Source organism: Loa loa (assembly GCF_000183805.2).
Source record: "Loa loa unplaced genomic scaffold supercont3.62, whole genome shotgun sequence".
Classification (NCBI taxonomy): domain Eukaryota; kingdom Metazoa; phylum Nematoda; class Chromadorea; order Rhabditida; family Onchocercidae; genus Loa; species Loa loa.
This window is the reverse complement of record NW_018108242.1, coordinates 181,770-198,693: the sequence shown is the minus strand read 5'-3', so window position 1 is coordinate 198,693 and position 16,924 is coordinate 181,770. Positions and strand designations below refer to the sequence as shown.

The window sequence follows — 16,924 nt, the reverse complement described above, 5'->3', positions numbered from 1 at the left end:
CTAAAGGACTTCTGTAAAGGACTTCTGTCTTCTTGAAGTTTAATTCTAATTCTGCGAACTCTGCAAAACAGGATGTTATACACTGCGAAGTTTTTCCTATATGAGCGATGAAGCGAAATCATCGGGAAAAATTCAGGCCTTTGAGTCTTCAGTCCTCTTAGGTTGAATAGACTTCCATCGAAACGATGTCATTTTCTTCATCGAGGTCTGCTGTGGCACTTTGGAGCATCATATAAACTAGATTATGAAAATGCAAGCTCTTTTCAGGAACTTGGGAGGACATCCTAATTGCTGCGAGATCTGCCACAGGACTTTTCTGCTCACGTGTTAAAGGCTTTTGTGAGGTCTACGAAGGAAAAAGATGAAAAAGCAACAAACCAAGTGGACTTTGTCCTTTAAAATAATGCACACTAGCATGATAAAAAAGTACACCATCAATTTCGACTTCGAGATTGATGGTGTACTGATCGTGTATTTTTTTTTTATATAAATAAAGGCTTCTGTTCTTTTTTTCCCTGCATTTCTCTTGCAATTATTGGAGGACAAACACCATGTCTGCGGTACTTCTGTTTGCTTGAAGCTACATTGGCTTTCAGGTAGAACCTTCTCCGATATAGCGAGTGTCGATCTGTTTAGAAATATTCTTGCAAGAATTCTGCCAGCAATAGAGAGCGGGATGATAATTTGAGCAGTCTATTTTTATTCCGTTCTTATATAGGGCGATAATTATTGCATCACGGAGATCTGGTGGAAATTCGTCTTTTTCTCAACATCGCAGAACGAGCTCGTGGAACTTAGCGTGACGTGCTTGACCCTTCCAGACTTCAGGTGCAATACTGTCAATCCTAGCTGCTTTGCCAGTTTTCACCTGTTATATAGCTTTAAATGTCTCCGTTATAGTCGGGGTTATATCCAATTCGCTTATTGGTTGTTGCTGAATTACTGAATCTTGTTGGACCACACGGTTGGCACTGAAGAGAGTCTGAAATGTTTAGATCATCGATTCAGGATAAAGGTTTTTTTCAGTGAGAAGCGTTTGGCCATCTGCGTTAAGCAGTGAGCTCTGATCGTGGTGTGTGGGTCCATATACAGCTTTCAGAGCCCCGTAGAATCCTTCGTAGTCACATAAATCTGCGTAAGTTGAATATTTCTTGCTAGGTTTATCTACCGTTTGTTTTAGATGTCTCGAAGTTCCTGTTAGAGCTTACTGCATGCAAGGCGAAAGGTGGCTTTTCTTACATGACAAGATGGTTGAGCGAGGTGTGTTCGGTGAGCAGATCTCCTTTTTGTCAGCAAATTCTGGATCCCTTCACTGTTTTCATCAAACTAGTTTTTATGTTGCCAAAGCGCTTCAGAAGAGAGATGTGGGGTGATTTTGGAGTCTCGTTTGAAAATTTATCTCTCATTGTAGATGTTTAGAGATTGTTAACTTTGAGCCTTCTCGGAATTCTACCTCTTCAGATTTAGATCTGAAGCGAGGTTGAGTTTACGTCGCACAAGGCAATAATGGTCTGTTTGACATTCTGCACTAGGCATCACACGAATGTGACGAACATCGCGAACGTCTCTTTGACGCACTAAGACATGGTCGATGAGATGCCAATGCTTGGATCAAGGATACATCCAGGTTCTTCAAGTTGCTTCTGTGCCGAAAGATAGTGTTTGTGACTGTGAGTTGCTGATTTGCACAAAACTGTAGCAGAAGTCGTCCGTTGTCGTTGCAATTTTCAAAATTACAAAAAAACGTATTCGCACTTTCCGGTGATTGATTATCCTTCGGAGGACACTTCTGAGAAAAACCAACCTAGTGGGCAAAGCTGAAGTTCAAGGTCGAGAAACTAAAAAATCGTATTTGTAATTAATTGTATTTGTAATCGTATTTGTAATTAATTACTAATCCTCTATTACTTGCTAGAAATTGGCGTTAAACAAAAGGATGATGCTAATAATCGCTTGTCAGTTATATTTCATAAAAGGTTTTAATACTCTAATTGAAATCCGAGTCAAGAAATATTCTTAAATTGTTATACTTTTATAGCATTCTATAGATTTAAAAAAAAAAAAGAAAATGTTCTGCTTATTCGAAGAAGTCAGCGAGAAATTAATTCTTGAATCTTGAGTGGTTACCCCTAAGGTGGAAAAGTCCAATGGTTTTCTCGCATCAATGAGTATGTGGTAATCGATGATACCTGAATTAACAGTAAAGTGATGCAAGAGATTTTTAAATTACATATTAGATTTATGCCTAGAAAACAATACGAGATCAATTGATGGGATACTAGTAAATAGTTCTGATGGATTTTATTTCCGTTCACTTTTCAGTATTGTAAAAATCAACAAAGTGGAATAAATTTGAATGCAAACAAGTGGATATATTTACAGTGCTTCAGTCTTCTTTGAGTTGAAGGATATAATGACCACAAGTAAGAAAGCAGAACAGAATCTGACCAATCATGATGATTACTGTACTGCTCAATGCGATCCACAGTACTGTCACATCTGAAACAGCAATTGCTGGTATGTTCTCTTTCTGCAAAAATTTAGTTACTATTCCTCATATGCTGAAAAATGATATGACGATAATTTGGCTAACGATAAACAAAATTTTCTGCAAAACACGAAAGCATATCTCTCTGGAACTGAATTTATCATGTCCAATTAAAGAATAAATGAATGGAATACGTGACGTTAACTTCAATTGTTTGCACGATGTCTGTCACATGTTCGGTTATTTTCTCTTTGACGATAACATTGTTTATATTATTTACCTCTCTGGGCTTCTCTGAAGTAGTCGAGCTATACTTCATGTATATTTAACAACTGACCGATATGGAGAGAAACATAGAATGCTCAGAATAACCAATTAATTATCAGGTTGGTCTGTTTATGTCCGCATTTTCACATATTTCAATTTAAACTGGTAGTTAGCGAAACAATTAGTTCGAAAGGTATTGAAATTAAAAACATTTCTTGCACCTACTAATTAAAGAAGGATTAGTCAACAGATAACATAGCTCAGCGAAATTGGGTTCATTCATAATTTGAAAACAAACTAGTGCGATTGTAGTTTGTTGATTCAGTGATATCGGGTTGAGTTTCGTATGGAACTGTTTCAACGATGTTTGAACTCAAGATGAAGCTTCCTACTTGAGATGGTTCGGTTAAAGAGTTAATTTGTTTGGTATAAGCACTAAGCAGAGATCTTCCATTGGGATAGTTTTCTTGAGAACCGTGTGAGAGATTCTGCCCATTACTCCAATTATTTATTGTAGTCGTCGACAGAACTTCCATGGGGGAACGTTTGGTTTGCAGTGTCAGATATTCTCTGCTACTTGTATCAATCATCACCTCGGGCATCTCATGTATCGGATGTCTAGCACTCTGTAGCTTTTGGATTTCGTTTTATGATTGATGGTTTTAAAATATAATAGCCAGCATTGACAAAAGAAATATCATAGCTTAATCTTCGTAGTATAATAATAATAAATGCTTTATTTGTAGCAATGAATATCTAATTCTTTCTATTTACTAGTAACTAACTTATTACTAAATCCTTATATTGGTTATTGAACAAAAAGCCATGCAAAGAAGCAATTATTCTCCGCTCAGTATCCGAGGAATTCAATAAGTAGCCTCGACTGAGTACTTCGAGGTCTTTCCTTGAACACCAGAACCATATTATGCATGCATAACAACGGGATTTATATTCTTTTGTATCACAATAAAGAATGGAGAAAGAAAACTGACCTTTTTCAACGATTCAGAAGCCTGTTTGGACACAATTAAAAAACATTCAAGAAAAGATTCAGAGGAAAATATTTCGGAACAACTGTCATGTGGCATCGCATCATACATAGAATAATATACAATTCCTTTACCAGTCGTATTTATAATCTCTGATTTTTATCGTTTTATAGTCCAAATTGATAAGTGTTGCATTGCGATATAAGATGAAGGATTTCCTACTGTATTTCAATTGAAGAACCATGCGATACTGGTCAATCTCGACCAACCATGTAAAGTAATTGGTAGTTCATAATTATCAACATGTCGAACATATAGCAAAGTGAGAAATGGACAAAGCGGCAGTGGTTTTTCTCTCCTCAGCAACTACCATGCATTAACAGATTAAAAAATCAAGCACCACGAAAAATGAAGTGCATATGAATCACATCTTTTGATATAGAGCAGATGGCTCACAACCAGTTCATAGTTACAGAATTACAGAAGATATCGATCAGCAGGACTGTCATCCTACAAGCAACTACCATTAATTGTTTCTAAATTTTAAAATTGTTTTTAAAAGATGAGCAAGATGTCAATTTCTTAAAGACGTCTCATTTCTTCCATTATTTCTGAATCAATCCTTACCGCAGATTTTGATCGTGTAATTTATAGAAAATGTAACGAACTCACAGAAAATGAAAGTTATGCCCCAATGGAGACAACATACAGTTGAGTTACCGATTATAAATATTTGCGAATCGCGAAAATATTTATAGATGTGACTCCATTAAAAAAGTAATATCTTCGAGTTCTATTGATTAAATGAAGTTTTAGCGAATCAACAAAAATGTGGGAAACACAACGGTGATTTCACAAATCCATCAATATGGCAGCGTTAGATTTCTCAGCTTTCAGCTTCTTAGAGAGGGAAAATTTTGATTCCCCTGCAAATGCACTGAATAATTAGGTAGTTTTGATGGTTTCTAATCCAACTATTGATGAAATCTGTCTCAAACATTGCCCCATCCATCTGAATTAATAATTGATGAATTCCATCAAGGATGTGATTCCATCAAGAAAATCGGACAACAAGATAAATAGGATGCTGAGAGATTCTTTTGATCATAAGTCTGCAGCATTTTTACAAGAGAGAACTCACGTTGTGAATGGAAGTGTCGGTTACCTAAATATACGACTAAATCAACCAGTGTGTTACGGTTCTTTGCAGTTACTTCATATAATTTCACTGAAACATATATTGAGTTCAAGCAAAAATGCTGTTGATAAGAATTACCTGCAAAGTATTTTTGGAAAAAAAGTTGTGGGTGTGAAACATATGCAAATTACACCAACCTTTTTCTTTGATAGCCCAGCTCCGTGCGAATTCACTATCAACCTTTCTACCTGGAAGATCAATCATATTTCCCAAAACAACTATAGGCACCTGAAAGTTCAAATGTCATAACCATTTCAACTACAAGGATAAAGGGACAGATCTAGCATCAAAATGACCAAGGCGAGGATATCATTCAATACATCTAAACTACAAGAAAGTAACCAAGCAAATATGGAATTACCTCCTTTTTATCCTTACCAAATTGTTTATCAATCACTTTTTTTAACATATCCATTCTGTTGAACGTTTCGTGATCAACAACCGAATATAGTAACAAAAACGCGTCCGCTACCTATTACAACGCTCTATTTAGACTGATGGATGCAATAAGCAAGAAATATTTTAATTGTGGAATGCACATATTAGTGATAGCCATAACAAATGTAGTCGGAAACGATAAAACTATGGGGAGGTATAATAAAAACTCTATGTAATTCGTAAAATCAATGAAATTGAATTCGTTGAATTAATTGGGGAAATAAAAACAAGCACACCTGAATGTAGGAACGCTTGAGATCGATTGGGCCACTCTCACTAATTCCGGCCGTATCGTGAAAAACCATAATTTCTTTGGATCGATCTCCGTAATCCATCTGGATTTGATAGGTATCTTCAATCGTAGGTACGTAAGGCTAAAATAAATAAATAAATAAATAAATAATATATATATATATATATGAATAAAGTGCGCATATTATCAACAAACTACCATCTATGATGAATCTATTTGAATAAAACAGAAAAGAAGGAAACTTACACATAAGCAAAACTGAGCTTTTCAAAACTTACAAATGCAAAAAAAAACCTGATCAGTGATATCGTTAAGACAAGCGAGCTGTTCTAAGCACGCAGTTTTTCCAACCCTCTTCGATCCGGCTACCTGTAAACAAATGACTACTTAAAGATTAACATTTTATGTTTTACTTGCAGCCTAGCGTTTCCTTAGCCTTCGTTTCTTCATGCCTTCTCTTTTCGCTCTAAACATAATAATCTTAATTCAAACTGCTAAAGAATGATAGTAAAAAAATAGCAAAGGAAAAAAAAGCGAAAAACCAAAATAAACTACAACTTGCTAAAGAATCACATCGAAACCCTTAAATGGTGTTTTGTTAAGGTCACTGCTGAAACGACACTTACAAGGACTCGCATAACTTTACCCATTATTCGACTATATGTGCTACTTCCTGAATTTCCAATGAGAGCGCTCAATACTTGAACTGAAACGCCTGAAAGCATATTTTCAGTGACAGGAGAGGATTAAGCAGCTTTCCTCACCATATTACCAAGTAGAAGAACCAGACGATCATGCATTAAAATATACAGAAAGCGAATCCCACATATTTTCTACTCTGTGGGGCACATCCTTACTACAATTCATAAATAGCACCCTCAAACCACCACTCCTGATGCCATCCCTAGGCCCTCGATTAGTATACGACATTCCCGTTGATTCAATCCTTGTAATAGTTCGTTTAAGGCTCGTGTCCGAGTTGCAATCAACTGTAAATTGTTGATAGTAGAATATGGGCGATAGTAATGAGGTGGAGGGGCCAACTTGGCTTTCTTTCCAATGTTTGATTCCCGAGATGTCTCACTGCAACGGGATGTGCCGCCTGGTGAGATATGTGTTCGATATGGCCTGATTTAATTGTTAATGAACGATCTTCTGCACGAGATGATGATTCACCTGCAAAAAAGCACTTTCATAACATCGATTTAGAGATATAATCTTATTGTATCCAAGGGACTGTTACTGTATCAGTGATGAAGAAGGACTGAAGAACGAACCGATGGAATCATACTGAACAGAAGCAGTAGTAGTAGTAGTCCATCCGTATGGATAGCTGGTTCGTTTGCCACCTTGGCAGTAGCATTTGCAGGATTCTTCCGAATTACTACTTCCCCTCTTACTCTTTACTGTGACCTTTGCTTCGTTTTGCGACATTACCACACATTTGGAATACTATCTGGTACTGTCTGATGACCATGATATGGTTACCATAGCTGTTACACATACAGTTGCATCCAAAAATTTCCCCTTCGTTCCTTGATTGCAAAATATAACTGGGCTAGCCAAGCATTTAATGTTTTCAACTTCTGTTTACATCCTATAGCTACATACATGTAAAGATAATAGTAAGAGGAATCACCATCATCTACCTTAAAGTCGCTGAGTAACTCGTTTGCAAGAATACTACTGTGTGTTGACATTCTCATAGGAAGTGACATAGATGAGACCTTTAGCTCGCCATTTATCATTTATCAGTTCTTGCAATTTCTGGACTCATGTATCCGCGCTCTATATCTTGTATATGTTTATGATACCAAAAATGACCACTTGTCAGAATATGTGCTCTTTCCGAATAATGTATAAAAATGATGTTCCAGAATGGCCTACAGTGAAAATAGACGGTAATATGTAAGGCTCAGAGGAAAAACAACGAAAAGTTAAAGTGTCGAGCGAGGCTACTCATATCTTAATGGGTAATGAGATGGAATGATTAGTTGTAATAGTAATGCTAAAGAATGAAGCCCGTTGTTGAGAAGTGTTGTGAAGGTAGAGAAGTGAATGACACAACAGTCTATCCTTTGTATTCTTTATGAATGGGGGTTTCCTAGAAAGTGTTTAGAAACAAAGTTTATCTTAGCTAATGCTCGACGTAGTGATGAATGCTTTCTTCAATGGAACAGGATCTAAAATGAATTGATGAGATCAGAGGGCAGACGAACATTGACAGATTAAAATAGAGGGAAGTGGATTGGAAAGGGGCAAGGAGCAAAGAGAAAAAAGATGGACTGATAGATGAATTCGAGGATATGTGTTGATTGAAAGTCGGAAGAGAATGGTTACTGATGGCGATTGCCATTTCAATGCTGAATATTCAGAGTGTAGAAATGCTGTATTGAAATGGAGTAACGCAGAGGAAACTTTCTAATTATTTGAAGTTTCATTAGTATCACCTTGAAAAAGCGGCATTTGTGGCGCTAATTCAGATACAGCAGTGGGAAGTGACCGGTGTTGAGAACCAGCTGAAAGAGCATAATCACGTCCCTTGTGACGGTTTGATGCTGCAATTACGATTGTTAAAAGGTGTGCAAAATGCGATGTCACCCAGTTGTCTCTTCTCATTCAGTGTCTGTGTCCATTACATATACATGTTCGTAAGAGTTCGTGATTATCTATGTATTTATTCATGTTTGTCCTTCATTACAATGCCAAACGGTCCTGTCTTTTTATGTGCGAGAGAGAGAGAGGGAGAAAAAGAAAAAGAGAGAAACAAGTAAGTCCAGCTCTGCTTGGATTATTAAGAAAACAGAGTGATTGTTGCCGTAAAAAATTCTGCATTATTTTGCACCATGTAATTGGGCGCCCTTAAATGATAATATTCCCAGTGATGTGCAAATCAAATCAGGACAGTGTTAGATATTAAGGATCGGCCTATCAAACAGGTGATTCTCACACGGAATACATCCCGACTATATCCTTGTAAAAGGAAATTTCATCTGTTCCCTCTTTTACTGGAGGCAATGGTGTCACTTTAAACAACACTGAAGAAGTTATGAACCTTATAAATAGCAGTTTAAAAGTGTGCTGTCGGTATTTAAGATTAACATACTTTCTCAGTAGACGAACGACATTCATAGTGACAAAATTAATTTGAAAAATAAATCTTTTTTGCTTAATGCTGGAAAACAGATCACATATCTTCTAGACTGAGGTTACACATGCGCTCTATATCGGATATTCCTAGAATCCTAACATCATTCTGCAGAATGCGTTGCCTAATAAAATACAACCCTTTACTCATTTATAACAATTTCGGGTTTTCAATTTCATTTGGAAGTAGTTCGCATTTGGCTCTTTCATCTGCAAATTCTCATACTATCATGGAGGAAACAAGAAAACGAGTCTTACATTTGGTGTCAACACATTTTGATGCTTCGTATGTCGATTTATGCCTTCCGTGAACATCCCTCATCACTGTCACATGATTCGATCGGTAAATTTGAACCCTAAATATAATATAAAGTTTTTTTAGACATATGCCAAATAATTGTTCGAGGAAACTTCTTCACAAATGATCATTAGAAGACCAAAAATATTTTACTACAGGTGCAGCAATGAATTGTGGCACCTGTAGTAATTCATCATAGTAATTATTACTGCACTTGTGGTACCAAATTATCCCTGATTTAATATTTGGCACTTAGATGAATTAATTAATCAATTAATTGATTAATTAATTAATTAAATGAATAAACAAATGAATAAATAAATAAGTAAATTAAATAAATTAATTAATTAAATAAATAAACAAATTAATTAATTGACTAACAAATAAATAAATAAGTAAGTGAATCAATCAATTAATAAATCAATAAATAAATAAATAAATAAATATATAAATATACAAAATATATATATATATATATATATATATATATATATATATATATATAAGAAAGTGCAAGTACGCATATATATATAGTATATATATATATATATATATATACAAAAATATTAAGGGGAAAGGACATATTAGGCAAATTGAAAAAAAGCAATTAAATTAATTCATGACAAATTCTTGAATAAATTCTCAAACTGTATTTCTTACTGACATAATCCAATTAATTGTGAGGCATCAATCGGACAAAGAAGGGGAGAGTGTATGACAGGGAAGTAATATCTCATTGCAATCCTTATTTATACATCTTATTTATACATCAGCTTATTACTTATTTATATTTATACATTTATTTATATTTATTTATATTTTATTACTTATTTATTACTTATTTATATTTATACGAACTTATTTATACATCAGCTGTACCTGGTCATGCGTTACTCTAGCGGCTAATAGCAAATAAATCAAAATAGTTTGTTAAATGTTATTGTTAAATGGAAAAGAAAGAAAGAAGAAAGCACACGTTTCTAATATGTTTAATTTCACAATATTTATGGGTATACAATATTTTTTGTTCTTCCACTGCCTGGTTTGCTGATTCTAGAACACGCAACATATAAATTGTCCATGTGAAAAGCAATCTGTGTCTAGATCTAAACCGCAGAATTTTAAGGATAGGCTTCTTTTGATGGCCCCTTTTTGATGATGACTACAAAGCCAATCGAACTGGGAATTGCAATCTCATAAATTGAAATGGCATGTCCGTTGGAATCATAGGAATGAGGAATGAGGACATCTTCATTTTTGTAACTCCTGTCAAGTTGTTGTTTCTATGACGTTGTTCATTATTTTTTTACTGCAAGCCGCGTGCCGCTGCAAAACTTTGGTTGGTTGATATTTTGCAACATGATAATTGGCAATTGTAATATGTATGGTGGCATCCCTGGCGGATCGAGTGAATTCCTAAATTCTGTTGGATAATTAAACGCTTCATCTGTTTCCAGAACAGTGTTGACGACTCGTATGTGACTGCCTTGCTTTGAATATTAGATTAAATAATATGATTATGTTAGTAGACCTCTTTGTTTTTGACTGCAAGAATAGCCTCATTCACTCAGCCAATCGTGATTCTCATGATTGGTTTGAATACTGGGAAATAGCTTTTTTTCAACCGATTCTTTGTTTGACGTCACCAAATTGCAGAAGCTGTGAGGCAGTGAAGTTCGTCCTGAGGTCAGATCAACCGCCACCTTTCCGTTCTTAATTTTCCGCAAGTTTTGCAGCTAAACACGCATATTTGTAGTTAATTTTAACATCTTTACGTGCTACTACATAGCAGAGTATTTCAGGCAAGTATTTATTTCGTCCGTTGTGTCGATCGAGGAATTACAGGTAATGTTTGCCTGAAATCTCCTGCAAGCAATATTAATGCGTTTCCAAATGATCTAACGTGCAGTACTTTTCCCATGTGCTTTGGAAATGTTGCACTTGGGAGTTTCAATGAATTGCATGTTCAGTGGCAATTTCAGAGCGGAATGAGCAGTTCTTTCACTTGATAGCAATGTCGCAGTTATTCCGACGACGCAAGAGGGCTGTGTCCATTTTGGAATCGAATTGCTGCCAGAATCAGCTAATTCGAGTTGTTACCAGTTCCTCCTGGCGCATCTAAGAAGAAGAATTCTCCAACCCTGTTATTGACAGTTTGCATTATTAGATCATAGAAATATTTGGTCAGAAAAATTTGATTAAGCTGAGGAATATTTGATCTTTGATTAGCATAAGAATATTTGATACTATAAAAGATCACCTGTACTGTAATTTTGTTTACGATGCAATTCTACATCGAAGAAAGCAGCAGATTGGTTCAATAATGGCATTTTAATTGATTTTTGAGAAGTTTATTCGCGATTTCCATGCACAAATCTTCAATTGTAATCAATGCTTTTTATTTATAAGAAGAAGAAAAGATAAGAGAGAATATGTATGTAAACTGCATTGAAAAATGAGAAAAACAGTTAAAAAAGAACGAAATGAAGAACAATGGAGAAAGAAAAAATAAACTTTACTCATGAATAGTTCCCAATGCCGCAAAACTCAGTAGTTTGCCGAAAAAAAATTCCTGGGAGACAGAAAATACAACACTAATGGATTATTGAAATTAAATTTTGTTAAAATAAAATTTATACAATATGGATCAGACAGGATAATGTAATCCTATAAATAAAATTAAGGCGATTAAGAGGATGTAAGTTGACAATGGTGACGTCACAAAGAAATTTCGGTGTTTTCGTACGTCTCCAGTATGAGCCATTCCAAGGGCCATCTAATTTCCATGATGACCGGGGTAGAGCTTAGCAAGGCTCCTCCTCCATATAAATATATATATCTATACATGTATACACAAAAAACATATTTTTACTCGTCACAGGTGTGACATCTATATAATACAGGTCTAAAAACACGCGGGTATTCGAATGCGACGTTGTTTCAAAATTTGAAAGCAATGAGTGAAGAACTTTGGGAGATTTAAGATTTCGAACAAATCGAACACTTACATTTTTATTTTTATGGATTTCGTTTGAATTCTTCGAGTAAATGGGTTTTGATCCACTCACGAATCAATTCCACTTATTTTACAGATTCGGATGTACTGATAATTAGCAATCAATGATGACAAAAACAATTGATATAATACTCCAGAAGTGAATAAAGTCAGAGAGGTAAGGTTTCTTTTTTTTCTGTCTTAGAAAGAAATGCACCGTAAGGTACATCGCAATTGCTGATTGTTACCCGATGAATATTAGTGGTTTGTGGAGAGATAAACATTAGTGATCATTTTAATGCTCAATTAACATTTGATTAAAAATCACTTTGACGGTTCAAGTGATATGTATTCACAAAACAAATTCATGTCGTCCCGAACATTCCTTGCGTTTTTGATTGAGTTTTAGGGGAGAACCCATCCTGTTAATCCATTTCTGCGGTATATTTTTTTAGCGCTATATTAATTGGATCGAGTTTATTTTGGGTAGTGTTTTATGTAATATTTTTGTTGCATACATCTTTTTTTTGAAAACTATTCAGACTGCTTACTGGAATTCCAAGGAATTCCAAGTGTTTAATTCCCCAAATGCATTAATCATAATTAATTGGTGGTTTTTTACGATGACAAAAGCAATGAAAAGTCAGAAAGATTGACAGAAGCAATAAAAGATCTGGACTATAACAGAACCTGAAACATTGCGCAAGGTTATAGAAGAATATGCGACTAAAGTGATCATGAAATATGCCACAGTCAACTGCGTTTAGTCAAATTGAGCATGGATTCAATTTTTGGATGTTTAAATACTTTGGAGGGTCGATTCAGTCGGCGGAAACAGGTCGTCTGAGATGGAATCGCTCAAGTTAATAACATGCATTCATTTAAATATTCTGAAAGTAAACATTTTGATCCATTTATGCAGTCAGTTGAACAATTACAACACTATATCTTCGATCACTCGTATTATCTTATACTGCGCATTCCTCAAAGCGTTGGAATCAAAATTACTCGGAGGATAAAAATCGGCTACATGGCTCGTCCCTGCAATATCTTCCATTAATATTTCGTCCATTCTCATTTTTCAAACCTTTTTAAAACTAATCTGTCTCTCGTTTTCTACCATTGTATCTGCCCTAACCTACTGCAAGGGAAGTTCTTAATCTCAGTTGAGTTATGAGTCGTTAAATTCCTTATGAACTTGGTAGTGCTTTATCATTTATGCAAAATAAGAGAAACCTTCGATACAGATGACGAAATTGCCAATAGCACTAGTACCATTGTATATGCCGAGTAAGGTCCATGGATCGTCGGAGCCATTGGATAGTATCACGTCTGTCGCCTGCAATGTAATTCTAAACCTTCAGGAATTATAAAGTTAAATCAAGACTGCTCTGATAGACCGTACTACTATCCATTTTGAAATTTGTTTTTGCTTATAAGGGCAATGGCAAAAAGTAAAACGAAGAGCGAATGATTATTGGCGGTACTATCAAGAGTTTATCAAACAGTAAGTGTTCTATCAGCTAGGACCAAATTTTAGGATATGCAAACCTGAAAGTGCTGATTTCCACCGAAATATTCGTTCGTTTCAGCGATCCTCTTCTCCGTATTTTCGAGAGAGAAATGACCACCGAACACGTCCTTGCAACGGGCCAAGAAGAAACTACATTAGCATGTTGACCAATTGAAAATATTTTACAACTTAAATTTTTTCTTATAAAAGATGTAAGATAACTATTGCATTCGAACTTGTAAAACACCTTAGAGGTAGAGTGCCACCAAACAAGCCATTTGCTTCTTCGCTGGTTCGGAAATGGCCAAATTCATGGCAGTTTTGATAAAGCCATGCACGAGCTGAAAATAATCAATCACTTGTCTTTTCTATTATTCCCTAAATTGTCACAAAATCCCCAGTTTTAATTATTTTTTCCACCTGGGTATTCGTGGCTAAGCTTGACCTGATCAAACGATCATTGATTCAGTGTTCAGTTCAGTGTAAAGCCTGTTATCCATGTTGTTTTCTTCTCCCGACATTTTCATCTCATCATTATTGTCGAAAACCTAGCTCAAAACTAGTGATATTACTCATTCAGCCTATTTTCTCACTTTCAAAGCAGAAAGAACGATACTAACGTTGTGCGTTCCGCGTGTTCCAACGTTCATCACGCATGAAGTCAAGAAAACTATTATAGCCAATATCGATGGCTGAATGTGAGGACTTCCCTTGAGATGCCATAACCATTCCAATCAGTTCCCGTATGGATTCCAGTGACGGTGAATGAGTCAGCTTGCTACACATCACATCCAGAGTCAATAAATCGCGGTGATCCTTCTGGAAGTTTGCAGAATTTGCAGGCTAACTCCAAACTGACTGTTAATTCCATTTCTCTAATCGGAGCTTAGTTTCACTAGGTTTTTTGGAAGTAAGTCGAAATTTGAAGTTTTAAAGTCTTAACAACACTACAAAACTCATCATACACACTATACAACAAACCACATTGATTCCACTGTGCATTACGATGAAACTGATATAATTACTGATCACAAGGAAAAAATTGGCAACATCTTTATCGGACACTGCTGGCCGAATTAAAGAGTCATCTAACCTGAAAAGGCAAGGCAATCAGTTTTTTCGCTTAAAGCTTGAACGGAAAGAGTTTGGAAAAAAATGAAACTTATCAGCACCGAAATATTTTCACAAGTTTGCGCCTGCCCTCATGTGTTGTCGACATTTGACGCATCTTCTGGAACAGTTTTCGTATCACTGCTACACATTTAGTGTCTTTTTTTTCGATAATTTTTTCAATCTGTCTTTCGAAGTCTGCAATTTCCAGCTGGTTTGTTACAACTGCTAATGGAAAACGCAAATTGGACGTATATTGTTGTACTGTCCAGATGAGTGCGGCGCTAATTGTGAAGATCTTTTTTATTGAAAAAGGAAATAGTTGCGATAAAAATTTTTTGCCTTTAAAATTAAGTTTAGCTTGTAATGGAGCTGAACTGGCCACTGCTGCTCGAATACTTCGGGGATGTTTTTCTCGAGCCCATGCTGCCAAATTACCTGCAAAATAAAGCCAAACTTTCTTACATATCTATTTTTGGAGCTCAGTGCTAAGAAACAGTAATGGTATTGTTGTGTTATTATATAAAGTTTAGGAGTTAGTTACTCTCAAGGTTTTTAGGTTTAGAGTTTCGCTGCTTTATTGGTTTCTTTTGTGCAGATGTGGATAAATGCGCCAAGGAAGAGTTTTTTTTCTGTATTTGTGGGAATGTGTTAAGCTTCAGCTATTTCATTCTTCACCTTCTTCAATTTAAATTAATCCATGGACAAATTCAAAACATTTGCGAGTCCCGTTTTTTCTGTTATCCAGCCTTCTGTTTTTGAAGAACTTTTTTATATCAAAAAAAAGAAAATTTTTGAAGCATTGAAACCGCTTTTATAACAACAAAAGGAAAGACATCTATTACTGTTTGTTGTAATGATCTTTTGTTTTCTGAAAAAAAAAAGGCTGGAACAGCTCTTATTGCAGTAATGATTGCTACAATGCTTTTGATGAGACTATATATGGATCGGTGCAGAAAAATTTCCTTCTTGATTTTTGAAAACGAGGCTAAAAGTACTGGACTACACAGCTGTGCCAAAATATCTTAGGCCCAATTGGTCAGGAAATAACTCAACTTCACCAATGTAAATTTATTAAACACCAGCTAGAAATAAAACTGAATGAACAGAAACGACGTTTCGGTTTTTTGAGATATTGTCTCAAAAACAAAGACTAGACTATTGGCTGACCTGAATAACTTCCACCAAAGGTAATCCATTTCGGATTAGTTAATTTCTCTCGTTGATTTATTTCTTGTACAAATCTATCAATGTCCTCGACAGCCTGTTTTGCATCAAGGTATTTTAAGCTTTGAATAGAAGTGTCACTGAAAGTAAAGAACCATTGCATCTGAATTATTAATCAAATGCATTGTCGTTCGGAACCGACGAGATTTTAGATTTTAAACAAATTTGCGAATAACAGTTTATTGATAAGTGATACAATAGAAGAGATACATCGTCGGGCGACTGCTACCGTAAAATCGATGTTCGAGCATAAATATGCTAGCATTGATTTGGTCTGCCAGTTGAACGTATGGCAGGCCCTGATTCGTCAACCAGGCACGATCCGCTCCATCTTCTCCACCAACTATCAGAAACACCGCACCGTCAGAACGTTGATATGGTGATTTTCTGTGCGTGTAAAACTGCAATCGCAAATTTTTCCTTTTTTTTTCATCTTTGGATGCGCACAAAAGTATGTAAATGAACAGGTGAATTAGATAGAAAGTCGCAAAATAGGCTACCTGTCTCCATTTTCGTCCATCGTTATTATCAAAATGATCCAATTTCTGCTTCAGTGAACTACGACCAATTGACAGCGGTGGAAGTCGATGCTGGATTGCGTTTTCTGCATTGTTTAAATGGGATATCTCCAAATACAATTGAGGAGTTAAAGGTAATCTCCAGTCACGATCAACAGGTCGTTCGCTTCCTTGAACGCTCCAACACCGGTAAAACAGCGAGTAGCATATGATAAGGAATTGTTGTGGAAGCATAACTGAAATGGATTTATATCATCCAACGCAATCAATAGTATAGAAAAGAATGCTTGATCTAATCCTAAAATGTCTTTTAGAAGGGCTATTATCAATGTGACCTTCAGATTCTAAAGGACATGGTGTCAACAGGATGAAGAGCTCGTATGAATGTTATAACGATGTATAAAGAATAATTGCACGACTTTATATAATGATACAGTTGCCATAAGTCAAAAAATAGCTGTGAAATAAAAAGAGGAAAGGAAA

General features: G+C 35.6%; 5 protein-coding genes across 5 annotated transcripts; 1 reads left to right on the top strand and 4 right to left on the bottom strand.

Annotated features, from left to right (window-relative positions):
• Nucleotides 1–100: 100 nt before the first annotated feature.
• LOAG_00789 (hypothetical protein) lies at nt 101–1,595 on the top strand (the record flags this gene model as incomplete). Its single annotated transcript, XM_003136329.1, has 5 exons — nt 101–161; nt 268–344; nt 901–964; nt 1,181–1,260; nt 1,533–1,595. The coding sequence occupies 5 exons, from the start codon at nt 101–103 to the stop codon at nt 1,593–1,595; spliced, it is 345 nt and encodes a 114-aa protein (XP_003136377.1).
• Nucleotides 1,596–2,386: 791 nt separating this feature from the next.
• On the bottom strand, nt 2,387–3,357 carry LOAG_00788 (hypothetical protein; the record flags this gene model as incomplete). Its single annotated transcript, XM_003136328.1, has 3 exons — nt 2,387–2,530; nt 2,694–2,782; nt 3,054–3,357. The coding sequence occupies 3 exons, from the start codon at nt 3,355–3,357 to the stop codon at nt 2,387–2,389; spliced, it is 537 nt and encodes a 178-aa protein (XP_003136376.1).
• Nucleotides 3,358–3,686: 329 nt separating this feature from the next.
• Nucleotides 3,687–7,190, bottom strand: LOAG_00787 (hypothetical protein). The gene is made up of 10 exons (XM_003136327.2): nt 6,911–7,190; nt 6,678–6,809; nt 6,518–6,622; nt 6,260–6,348; nt 5,928–6,002; nt 5,617–5,754; nt 5,304–5,414; nt 5,080–5,170; nt 4,886–4,972; nt 3,687–4,670 (listed from the first exon to the last, which is right to left on the bottom strand). The coding sequence occupies exons 1-10, from the start codon at nt 7,065–7,067 to the stop codon at nt 4,597–4,599; spliced, it is 1,059 nt and encodes a 352-aa protein (XP_003136375.1). The 5' UTR covers nt 7,068–7,190; the 3' UTR covers nt 3,687–4,596.
• Nucleotides 7,191–8,054: 864 nt separating this feature from the next.
• On the bottom strand, nt 8,055–8,252 carry LOAG_17331 (hypothetical protein; the record flags this gene model as incomplete). The annotated part of the gene is made up of 1 exon (XM_020449989.1): nt 8,055–8,252. The coding sequence occupies one exon, from the start codon at nt 8,250–8,252 to the stop codon at nt 8,055–8,057; it is 198 nt and encodes a 65-aa protein (XP_020306404.1).
• Nucleotides 8,253–12,984: 4,732 nt separating this feature from the next.
• On the bottom strand, nt 12,985–16,675 carry LOAG_00786 (hypothetical protein; the record flags this gene model as incomplete). Its single annotated transcript, XM_003136326.2, has 11 exons — nt 12,985–13,114; nt 13,310–13,412; nt 13,625–13,736; nt 13,834–13,927; nt 14,207–14,405; nt 14,568–14,679; nt 14,759–14,894; nt 15,039–15,134; nt 15,867–16,003; nt 16,134–16,324; nt 16,424–16,675. 11 exons carry the CDS (start codon nt 16,673–16,675, stop codon nt 13,008–13,010), a joined length of 1,539 nt encoding a protein of 512 aa, XP_003136374.1. The 3' UTR covers nt 12,985–13,007.
• Between the last annotated feature and the right edge of the window lie 249 nt (nt 16,676–16,924).

Excerpts from the sequence above, each read along its gene's own strand:
- LOAG_00787 (XM_003136327.2), bottom strand. The coding sequence starts at position 7,067 with ATGTCGCAAAACGAAGCAAAGGTCACAGTAAAGAGTAAGAGGGGAAGT. Across the intron at positions 6,810-6,910 it reads TGTTCAGTATGATTCCATCG|GTGAATCATCATCTCGTGCA; the intron begins GTTCGTTCTTCA and ends GCTTTTTTGCAG. Across the intron at positions 6,349-6,517 it reads GGATGGCATCAGGAGTGGTG|GCGTTTCAGTTCAAGTATTG; the intron begins GTTTGAGGGTGC and ends ATATGCTTTCAG.